This window comes from Larus michahellis, chromosome 2, assembly GCF_964199755.1.
Source record: "Larus michahellis chromosome 2, bLarMic1.1, whole genome shotgun sequence".
In the NCBI taxonomy this organism is placed as follows: domain Eukaryota; kingdom Metazoa; phylum Chordata; class Aves; order Charadriiformes; family Laridae; genus Larus; species Larus michahellis.
The window spans coordinates 22,287,497-22,299,916 of NC_133897.1; the positions used below are offsets into that span (position 1 = coordinate 22,287,497).

Here is a 12,420-nt window from a genome sequence, read left to right on the forward strand (position 1 = left end):
ACCTTTGGCTGTCTGTACTCTTTAATGTATGAATATTAACTCACATTTAAATTATTTAGTCAGAGGAAATTGCAAAAAATAGATGCCTACAGTTAATATTTTCCAACACTGATATGGTCCTTAGTTTTACATTTTCATTTTTAATCAAAAGTATAATAAATTCTGCAAGTGTTCAAATTCATTCTTTTCCTTTGTACAAAACCCAAATGTGTAGTTCGCATAAACATAAATGTATAAATAACACACTGTTAAATTATAATTGTACCTCTACTCAAGTCTGTATATGAATTAGAGAAAAAAAATTTACTTCATTGGAGATGGAGTAAAATGGGTTCATTCTAACTTTGACGCTTCTCTGGTTAATTTACAACCATAGATGTTTCCCATAATATTATGGGATGAGAAATTTGCTTTTTCCCTGAAGTCAAGCACATTTTTAAGAAGTGTACATGACATATCATGACATATTCATGATAATATTTTTTTAAAAATATAACTAAAAATGAAAATAAACTTATTTTTTTTTACATCTGCTACTTTGTGTGTTAAAAAGCCATGTATATAAACACCATGAGATACCAAAAACATGCCTTATCATGCCACCAATGTTTGCTAGGAAGACATGGCTAGACTGGGTTGAGTGCTTGGCATGTTGATGTTTGTTCATGCCAGTTTAATATCAGGCAAATGACTTCTGTTTAGAGGAAACCAAACCAAAGGAACCCAATCCAAAAAACCTTCACAATCTTCTTTGTAAGGAAACTTGAATGACTGTGATGGGAGATAAGGGACACTCTGAAAGGCCCCTTGATCTGAATGCCTGGGACCAGTGCTGTGAGACAGTGGGCTGATCACAGCTAGTCCAGCTTGGACGGGAGATAACACAACTTAATTCCAACCAGAATGTTGGATGTAATTCTAGTCATAAACAAATTGTCAACATTTTAATGTTGAAAATGGAGGTGGTAACAGGTGAGTTAGAATTAAGCAATTGCTAGGTGTAAGCTCAAGAGCTGTGGTTTTGGAAGTAAGTGCTGAAATCTGACTTTCTACAAGGACCGATCACTGAATACTGTGGTATTCTCTGCCAGGTATGACAAAATTTTAACAGCTGAGCTGAATTTTGTTTTGGTTCTCTCATGCTGAACACAATTACTAAGTGCTATCAGTTCTAACACTATGGCCAGATAGTACCTTCACCTTTAAAAATTTGATCACATTAAAATTGTGAAAAGTGAAATTAATTCTAAATGTTTATATGAGAACAAAATTTCAGGACTACAGAGCAGCTCTTGAGTAAGAAATGGAGAATTTGTCCTGTTTGACCACTCACCAAAACAAAACCACTTAACTTTCAGATTATAGGGTAAATTTCCAGGTGTGAGAATTATATCAGCAGTAATTTTATTCATATGTGGAGTGGATTCGACATATATATACCACCGAGATATATAAATCTGTATTTTAACTGCACTGGCTATTTTAAAAGCCAAATGAAAGACAGGGACACATTGGAGGGCAATTCTCTTGTACTTTGAGATGAACACAAAATCTGTGATTTTTTTCTGCCTGTTTCACCCTCAGTCACCTTGGCAAGCTTCCACTATTCCCTGAGTTTCTACATATCTCCAAGTAAACTTTGGTTTTACTGGGTTTTGTCCTGCAGCAGTTCATGTAAACATTCAATGACTACTAAAGACAAGTCCCACATCTTTGGGCAGCTCTGCTGTGGAATTTTTCAATTTAAGATCTTTTCTGAGTTCAGCTTTGGTAACACCTTTGACTGAGCTATGTGACCTTCAAAGGCAGAGGATGAAGGCACGGAGCTTGTAACAAGAACAAGAACAGATAACTGGGTGCTTTGGCCAAAACAAACAAGGAGCTGCACTGCCACCAACAAAGGAGGTTTATTAAAATTACCTATTAAACTATGAATAGTTACTATGGGTAACGTTAAGCTTCCTGGAAATGAGCTCAAGCTCTGGAGGAGTGTGACCCAGTGGATCTCAGAGCTGAGCTAACTCATCCTTGCAAGCTGCTGCCAGACCAGATGCCTCTCTACAGACAAGTAACAAATTATCTTGCTTGACTCATACAGAAATACTAAAAGGAGAAACAACTGAGAATCAATTCTTCCTAACTTAAAGTAATTTTACAACAGTAATTAATATTTTGATATCATTAGACATTTAATTCATTAAAAATGACGCCCTGATTAGACACATGTTAGAACCCCCAGGCTGCCTGTGAAGGGAGGTATGAGAAGTTCCACGAAGACAGTTACATCTTGTTTGTGAACTGACAACAACATACCAGTGGTATTTCCAAATGTGTGGTCTCCGGGAGGTCTAAGACTCTGAGGTGAGCTGGCCCCTAGCACCCAGTTAAAATTGTCAGCCAGGGAATTTTGCCAGCCACATCTGCCATTCTCAAAGGTGCAGGAAGTTCCACATTCACTCTCGTCTGTATTATCCCCGCAGTCGTCTTCAAAATCACAGCTTTGTTCTGGTCTGTAACACTTGCCGTTCGCACATTGCTGATAGCCATGTGAGCAGGAGCCTGAAAAGAGAAGAATGGGGGTGTCCTGGTGAATCGCACTGCCATGCATCCCAGCAAGGTTACTGGAAGGTTACATCTCAGAGAGTTTGATATTTAGGAGGAGGAGGGTGGTCCAGAGCAGTTTTAGTAAAAGCCTTTGGTTCCCCTGAAGTGCCAATCCATTATCAGTTTATTTCTTTTGTATTTTGTCAAGAGATTGCCTAAATAAATGACTGTTTCCCTTGTAAAGCCTTTGAGGGCAAGTTCCAGCCAGGCATTCCTTCGCTAACAAAGCTTTCTAGTCTGACTTAATTGCTGACATTCTCCTTTCATGTGGTGTAGGATTAAACTGTTTCATTTTGGCTGCAAAGTTGAGCTTAGTTTAGCAGCCCCAGTTTGGAAGAAAAAGCTTTTCTATTTTAACTACAGAGGTTTGCCTTTTAATGGATTTCTTTTTTTTTATTTTCCCAGACAAGTTCAGTGGGGTGATGCTGTCCTTTCTGTGCAGTATTCCTGGCATTATTGAAGGATAATTCTGCTATTGTAGGGCTAAAAATTGTAGGACTCACTTCACAGGATCCATTTCCAAGCTTCGTGTTTTCATTTCAGATCAGTTTCTACAGGGCTCTGGATAAAAGCAGCCCCTTCAGTACATTCTCTAATCAGGAAGGGAGATACAAAATTCTGAAATGGACCTTCCCTATTTCATTTTTCCATTCTGCTCTACCAGAAATAAATGCACAAGCTTAATTTTATTTAAAAATATAACTATCACTATATTAGTTCATCAGACATAAAATTATAGTATGCACACGTATGAAAGTACAAGCAGAAGAAGAATTTGAGTTAATTGCTAAAAACATGTTTCCATTACCGCTACCTTAATTTAAAGGATAACCTGATGGAGCTAAAGGAAATTCACAGAAGGCTGGATTTTATTAAGAGGTCAGAATAACAGATTTATTAACAAAAATAAAATAAGAAATGGGGTATTCAGTTGGTGTGTTGGCAAGCTCCATCCCTAGGACTTTGTTTACACCAGACTCTAAATTACGAATGCCCCAAACTAAGTGAAAAAGCATTGCCACAGCCCTTTGCTGCAGACTTAGCATAAAGTGAGAACAAGCCTTGAATCACTAGATATTAGCTAAAGAAAACAAGCATTATCCCCTCTTTTTTAAGTAAAAAATCTTCCTAACACATAATAAATAAATAAATACTAATAAATATTGGAATAACATCGAAATAACTAGCAAGTTTTCTAGGGAAATCATTCTGTTTTAATTCCTGATTTCTTGGTAACATAAATGTATCATATTTGCTCTATAACAGTGTGTATGATTTGGCTTTTAACAGTTGCTCAGAGAGAGGAGGAAAAAGTCCTGAACAGAAAGCAGCAAGACAGAATAAAAGTCTGATAGTAACTTAGAAAGTCATGAACGTCAGGCAAAGGTCTCCAGAGCTGGAGACAAGGAAAATGCGTAGGCTCTGACTAGAAGAAAAAGACCTGTTTGAAGTTCACAGTTAAAAGTTTATGAGAGCACCAGTGTGACTTTTATTAGTACATAGTTTCTGAAAATGGTCCCGGCCAAAAAAATGGAGTAATTGTATCGATGTACCAGTAAGCGTCTAATTATTGCAACCTGCAAGACGGTTGGAGTCTGTCAGAAACTTCTCCTCTCTGTCAATCTGCTTTAGAATTTCAATCATCTGTGTTGTTTCACAAAGGGAAACAGAGATCAGAGATTTGTTATAAAATTACTGTCTGATTTAAATGGCATTTATTTTTAGAAGCTAGTAATTACAGCCTTAAATTCCTTTCATGTGATTGTACTAAGAATTGAAGCAAAACAAATACTTTGTCAGCAAACTAGGAATTTCAATTTCAGGATGCAGTCCATACTTGGAAATGCTGTTCCTTGTTGTTTATCTTGATCAATAATTGCAATAACTATCACATTTTGAGGTCCTTTGTAGCATTGCTTCCAATTTGAGGTCGAAAAAAAAGGGGAGTTGAAAAGTGGAAGTCTTTCTGAGGAAAAACAAAAAAATCCATCTTGAATTCTAGCATGAGTGAATCTTTTCAAGCATATGTACTGAATGATATTATACTGTCTAACTGAGGCTGTAACGTGACTTGTTTCTGGATGCACTTCCATAGTATGTTTTCTCTTTAAATGACATATTTCTAAGGATTTATAACTGTTACCAAAAAAACCCCAAACAAACAAACAAAAACCAAACAAACCTATAATAAAATGGGGGTTTTGATCTCTCTTCCTTTCTTCCCTTCTTTTTCTCAATCCTAACAATCCAAACACTCTCTATATAGAGGCTTGTGGGTATAATAGGGATATTTAATTGAGAGGAACTTCTCTGTAGCAAGATTCAGTAACTTTTTCCTCCAAGCAGTGTTTCTTAAAGATTATTAGCAGGTAGAGTTTTTGCCCTATGTGGTAACTGCATCAACACACCAGGCTGCGCTGGACCCAAAGGAGCTGTTAGTGTCTTCCAGATCGATAATCTCTGAATTAAGGAAGATTTACACAACGGAGGATAACAGCTGCAGCAATCAATAATCCCCGTGTTTTATATACCCTGAGAAAAATCAACAGATGGAACATTTAAGTTTAAAAATATGTAATTAGGACAAGCATTAATCCCTTTTTTTTTTATAAAGGTATTTATCTTAAATTTATTTTGAAAAAAAATGTACCTGCAAACACCAAGAGAGAAAATAATCTAACTAGCAGAACTGAAATATGGTTTAACTTTTGCATCAATGAACTTTAAATAGTAATAAAATTAACATGGTATGCAGGTTGTAGCACTGAGGCAGAACAGTAATAAATTACAGAAAAGACATTCATATTAAGAAACGGCATCTATGAGTGCTATTGAGGTAATCTTCGAACTCTGGCAAGAAGGGTGGTGTTCTCAAAGAAGTAATTCCAGAGGAGAAAAAAAAATTCTTTAATCTTTGAAACCATAGCCTGCATCAAAACAGGACTTTTCTATGATGTATCTAATTTTTACATCACTCCGTATCACAGTAATAACTTTATTGCTTGTTTAGCTGCTCTCTGAAAATAAATTAAAATAAAATTTTAAAACCTCTAAAATAAATTAACTCCATTAATGTATGATAAAATGATGCCCGAGTGGCCTTTTATTTATTCTTTTCCTTCACTTTAGGACACGGAGATATTTGAGAAGGACTTGATTTTTTCTACTAACACTTAAAAGGTGTTAAGATCTTCAGATGATCTTCCTACATCTCTGTTCAGAAATACCCTATACTTAACACTAATTTTTTTGTCCCCCAAATTCTTTATCAGTTGTCTGTTTCCTCCACAATATTTAGTTTGCCTTTTATTTCAGGATGAGAATCCTTCCCTTTATGAAGGTAATAGATTGGGGGTTTTTTAATTTTTTTTTTTTTTAATGCCACATAAAACCGTTTACCATGAAAATCCATTACAAGTTCTCACAAGATGTTTGGACTTAAATCCGAGTTTGCAATCATTTCATTTTCACTCAACATGGATGAAAACAAACTGTGTCATATTTGCTTGGATTGGCCATGAAAGATTCTTAAAGGAATTTTATGATTACACACTTACATTGAGTGACCAAAAGGAGCCCAATTAACGTAACTTATCAGAGACAAGCTTAAGAAATAGCTTGATCATGTTCTGTAATTATCTGTAAGAAGACAAACACTGACAGCAGAAAGATCTAATCTAGTAGAAAAAAACCCCCAACATTATATGCTGGAAAATTCAAGTTGGTGAAGTTCAAATTAAAATAATATGATTGAGTAATTAACCATTGAACAGACAGCCAAAGGCTGTGGAAAATTCTGTATCAGTTAAGGGTTTTAAATACAGATTGATTTTTTTTCCCCCCAAGAGATATGCTTTAGTTTAACTTAAAATTATTTGATAAACCAAGGAAAACTTTAGATAAAAACGTGATTAGTGCTATAGGGGAGGTTAAATTACATATTAACAGTAGTGCCTTTTGGTTTTAAAAATCAAAGTGTAGTTGCAGACCTTAATTTGCTTATATAATTATGAAAATTTATACCAGATAAACTAAATACTTATCTGGCCTATAGTAGCTACAAAATTGAGATGAAAATCTCATATTTCTCCATTAGAGTCCAATCTTCTTGAAGCTGATCCTTTAAATACCTTTGTTTATTGGAAAAAAATTAGGTATGATAATTAAACTGATAAAGATAAATTAGATCGGAACTTCTAGAATATTGCAAAAATATGATTATATATGGGACAAGGGGCAAAAGCTGGAACACAAGAAATCCCATTTCAATGTGAGGAAAAACTTCTTTAAGGTCCCTTCCAACGCCTACCATTCTCTGATTCTGTGATTACACTAGTTATGACTCTAGTCATACGCATTTAACACTTAATTCTCGTAATTTAAAATTGGTTCTTTTTCAGTTCTTATTTTATATCAGCATTGCCTTAAAATCACAGGCAAGCTAATTCATGTTTTAGAACCACAGGAAAACAGATTGGTGATAAGGATATTCCAGGTTGTTAAACTTGGGCTCCTTAAACTTATTATACTTAATGGTATCATCATCTACGTTTTCCAAACCTAAATCCAGTTTAGAATTCTCAGGAGTATTAGAATAGCACATCAGTAGGCTTGAAAAGCTAGATCTGCTCAAAAATATTTTATTTACATTCACATAGCTAGAAGTATACTGGTTCCTAAATCAAAGCTAGAGCTCCTGTAGAACTCTAATCTGGTATAGAGGCCAGAGTAATTAATCAGCAGGCTAAGAGTTTGACATCCCAGGGATAGGGGCTTTCTAGATAATTTAGATCTCTGAGTTTTTCCCTGCAACTATTACTTCATTATCATTCTTGCTCTAAGTTGACATTACTGTATGACTGTATTTTATGTGTCCTTAAAAAAAAATAATTGTTAACAAGAACATCTTTCCTCTAATATCTCACCAGTATAACCCAAGGACACAGAGTAAAGTGCTTTCATCACAGTTGATGATGCATAATAATAATGACTTGTCAGCACAGGAATGTGAAAAATGCATCTAATTTCAAAAGTAAGGCTTTGGAAATTAGAAGAATTTTTTAAGACTTTCAGAAGTTGAAGTGCTGGAAAAAAAGAAGACTTAAAACCTACTAGACATTATCAGCTATTTCTTTGTAAATAGTCTGTTTTTTCTAGGATTGAGTGCAGACATTTGAATTTTTGGTTTTGCAAGCCTCTCAAGTACCTTGACATGCTGATTGTCATTCTGAGAAACCCAAAGTTTAAAAAAACAACAGCTTGAGTTCATTTGCAAAAGGGACTTTGAGAAGAAACTGTTAACCTTCTAAGCTTCTCCCATGACCAAGAGCTAATGAAAGCTTCTCCAACAACCAAAACTTGCTCAGTTGATTTCTTATCTTTTCCTAACATAGGGGAGAAAAGGCACTGGACATGGATGCCCAGAACTTGAGAAATGCTGGATCCACAGCTGGAAGTATAAACGAAAATACTTTTAGAAACCCCTTCTCTGGCAAATAGAGACATGAAAAAAGATATGACTAAGCAGTAAGAGTACAAAATGGTCACTGAGTGATTATATGTCCACAAGACCCCAGAAGTCTGACTTTTTTTTGACAAGTTAAGGTGGTCCAAAAGGTGAAGATAATGAATCATGTATATCTGTTTTCAGTTGTGGACCTCTAGTATATATGAGTGTCAACATTTTCCCTTAAAATAATGTTCAAAAATGCAAATGTAAATTAAAAAGGAAACTGCCTTGGCATATTCTCAGTCATGTACAGATGGGATGAAATTGTGAAAGAGCTGCAAGAAATGTAATTTGCATAGAATTTCTATAAACAGTTACAGCATTTAAACACAGCAGTATTTAAACTCTTTAGCAATACCTGAGTAAGAGTCAAGTGTAGAAGAAATGAATAATGTCCAAAACTGATTAAATGGAATCTCATGACCCCTATGAATCCTTCATCTCTCATTGCTCTGAAGGAATAAGTTTCAGGATTACTGTATTTACCATATGATATTACAAGACTTCCTACCTATATTAGACAGAATGCCATAGCGAGCTGAAGAGGACATGGTGATTAAAAGATTTTATTGATGTCTTGAATAGCCTTCCACACACCTTTGAGCCTCCACTGGAAAGGTCAATAGGAAAATGAAAAATGTGTTATGCTTGATGGAGGAGAAAGATACCAAAAAACTCTTTAATCACCTGGTACCTCAAAGAAACATAGCTTCTAATATGGTCAGCTTTTCCCTTTTCCCTGTGTTACAGAGATGTTTGTTCTCAGACAATGAAAGAAAAACATGAAAAATATACCTATAAAGCCATCATAAGTGGTTTGAGGTGAGATTCTGCAAGTAACAACAACTGCATTTAATGCCACTTATACTGTTAACGTGTTCTAATGGAATCAAGTAGTTCTGTTACTTATTTTTTTCCAGCCGGCATGAACAATTAAGACAAAATAATTTTTTCTTGATTATCCTCATTTAACGTTAGTCCAATCGAGTACGATCATTTATTCCCCAAAGCAATAATAGTTTTATTAACTGTACCTCAATTCAGTGTGTGTTCATGTTTAGCAGCACTGTTTCAGGTAAACAAATAGCAGCACATAAGCTTAGCAAGTGACTGAACAAGGAACAGCATAAAGGTTTATTGTTAGAAAGAAAGCCCTGATTAAATGTTTTATCCCATTTCATAGGAACCTGGTCTTTAACATAAATTGCTCAAATCACCAGCCCTACTTCACTTTTATGAAAGGCAACAACCTCAAGCAATTCCTCTGCCTTCAATATAATCAGTAACTTTCTCCATTGCAGCTAATGGAAGGTTATTTTTCAGTTTTCAGATAAGGGACCCTTTTAGCATCTAGTCTAAATTTATTCGTGACCAGTTCAGATACAGATTTGTATGCAGGCTCTGCCATTCAGCTCTCCTCAGTGCAGAAAGGAAGGTAAGGCAAACACAGAATTAAGTACAAATAGATCTAAAACCCGAAACCCAATACTACTCAGAACCCATGTATTTACCTGGCCCAAACCTTTATTTGAAAGACCAAGAGAAGCTGAATACTTTCTTATACCATTCTTCTTTTGAAGCATAGCCACACAACACTAGACAATTTCAAAATACAGAAAATTAATTTTATATCTATAGCTGTGACAAAATCATGAGAAGACTTCTGTGGCATTTCTGCTTTGTGACAAACTACGTCTCACGAATTTGAGGTTCGGCATCCAAATTCAAGGTTTTTTTAAAATCTAAAATACATCTCTGATTCTTTCCAAGTTCACAAACCAGTAGATCACGTTTTGTATGCACTAGAATATTGAATACTGACGTGGCTAACCAAGGTCTCAAATTAGCAATTTCAGCACTTATAACTCTTTATCTCCACTAAGAGGCAAATATTCTCTCAAAATTCAGAGCCTCAGGGACAGAAGGAAAGAACTGTACTCTCCCTGAGTTATAACAGCCCTACTACTTCAGCTTCATGACTGGAATAGCTTTTTGACCAACGCATAGCATCTACTTGGAAGTTATCCTCTTGGGCATTTGCATCTGGATGTATCTGCACATCTCTTAAAAGTCACTGCTCAGAATCCCATAAGCATCCTTCACAGAAATTGATTCCAAAGGGAGTCAGCTGTAGGATGTGTATGAAGCCAACTCTGTCCCTGCCTGGAACAACAGAACAGCAATAGCTCTACTATAGAAAGGATCTTTTTCTCCTATGAAGAGAGATGCAAGATTTTCGCTTAAGATAGTATTTTTTGAGAATCTGTTATCCTATTGCAAAAAAGTTAAGAATAACAATAAAGTGAATCTTTATTTGCCATATCAGCTATTGTTTATTCCTGATCACTAGACAAAGTAATGTGTTATCTATCATGCTAATTAGATTCTACATATACTGCTGAAATAATTGTGTTGAAACTTAAGAATAAGAGAGAAGTAGGCTTAAAGGCTTTTGATCAAAATTATGCCTGAGTTTATCAGCAGGGAACAGTTATAATTTGCTATTGATATTGTCACTTGAAAGGGGACCAGCATAGCTGTTGCACATTCTCTCAGTAGGGAAATAATTTATTTCGAACAGACGTTCTGCTTGCACAGAACCTTTCGGTGCTGTTTTCTTGCAGAAACATGAAAAATATCAAAATATCACAGGAAGAGATATTTCAGCCATGTTTCACAAGTTTGCAGTCTCAAACAGTTTGACAATGAGAAGTCAGCATTTTCTTTAGGACTGTGCAAGTGATTGAATATATACATATGAAGGAGAGAAACAAATGTATGTGCTCAGCCAGAGTAGACGTAACCCTAGTCTGGCAGACAGGCTGTGTTCCTTTTAACCTCAAGAAATAGGTAGTTCATTTTTACTTGATAATTGGCTATTAAATAGCTACAGCTTATTTCTGTTGATCAATGTCACATCTCTGTTTTTTAAAAAAATAAAATAAAAATTTGCTAAATAAAAAAGTATTCAGTAAAATGTCAGACAAAGAATTGTTCTAGATAAATATTTTCTTTGCATGACCTTCTTTCATCTGAAACTGAAGAGTATAACATTTTAAAGACTTTTTTTTTGACCCTGTATCTCTTCTGTCCTTCCCTCTAGGATAACATATCTTGTTATTTTCATTATGATCTTCAGCACACATGAAAAGAAAAACAACTAATGCTTATAATTAAACTGTTTTAATTAACTAGTTAATTATGTGAAATATGCTTAGTAATACTAATTGTGAATCTCAAAATATTTTAGCTAAACAACCTGGATTAATTAGTACTGAGATTCAGAAACTAATCTTTTAATAATTTTTGTTGGTCTTTACTCTGTGATCATTTATCACTCTAAGAAACTAGTGTTTCAACTTCCAGTTTCATTCAGTTCTCTATCTAGTTAGCTATTGCATACTTAGCATGGAAGTATGTTATTAGAACTCTTCAGAAAACTAGGATTACTCTTAAGAAAAAAAATTGCATTGACATTCTGGGTGTTATTCACTGAAATTGGTATCCATTTTCTTCTGATGTAATAACTTGTCTTACCACATCATCCCCAGATTCTTCACATACAATAGGTTGCTTTGTTTTTTGTAGAAAATAATTCCTCATGTCAGTTTTCATCAGGCTAGTAAAAGAATTTTTGATACCACATCTTTACATGCTTGTGCATTCTCTATCTAGTTACACAGAATCTTCCAGATGATGCTCAACAAAATATGTGCTCATCAACTATATTGTTCTACAAATGTAAGCACCCATTCAACTAGTGAAAAGATCTGGAATCAAAACCCAGAATTTGAGCAGCAGAGTTATGGAAACTATTTAGTCTATTTGGAAAACAATGCAGGTTTTTCTTACAGTCCCACATAATTGCAAATAGCTCCATAAAAACCAAATGATAAACCAAAAACTGGAAAATATCATATCCTACACAACTTCAAAGGCATCTGTTAGAAGACAGACATTTGGCCGTTGTGCTAGTAGCAGACCTTGTAACTTAATTCAGCCTTATAGAAGGACATTTACTACAAATACTAGTTCGAAAACCTTTGTGTCAAACAAGGCACATTCTAGTTTTTGACATAATATGCAAATGATGCTTTACACATCCTCAAGCTGAGCTGTAGTAGCACCAAAGTAAAGATGGCACATGTAAAGCTTTATGCAGCCAATTCATAAACACTTTTACCAAGATAAAAATCTTGTACTGGGTGTCTAAAAAGTAGCAGTGCTGAATAAATCACACAAAATATTAAAGTCTATTATTAGTTCAATTACACTAAAGCCCTTAAAAGAGATAAAAGGTCTTTAAA

The 12,420-nt window shown here is 34.9% G+C and overlaps 1 protein-coding gene across 1 annotated transcript in view; it reads right to left on the reverse strand.

The window, feature by feature from the left end:
* The window catches only part of MALRD1 (MAM and LDL receptor class A domain containing 1), a 269,347-nt gene that overhangs the window by 122,690 nt on the left and 134,237 nt on the right, over positions 1–12,420 (reverse strand). Inside the window, exon 27 of the mRNA XM_074574506.1 lies at positions 2,314–2,559. Within this exon, the coding sequence (XP_074430607.1) occupies positions 2,314–2,559 (246 nt within the window). The remainder of the gene's footprint in view (positions 1–2,313; positions 2,560–12,420) is intronic.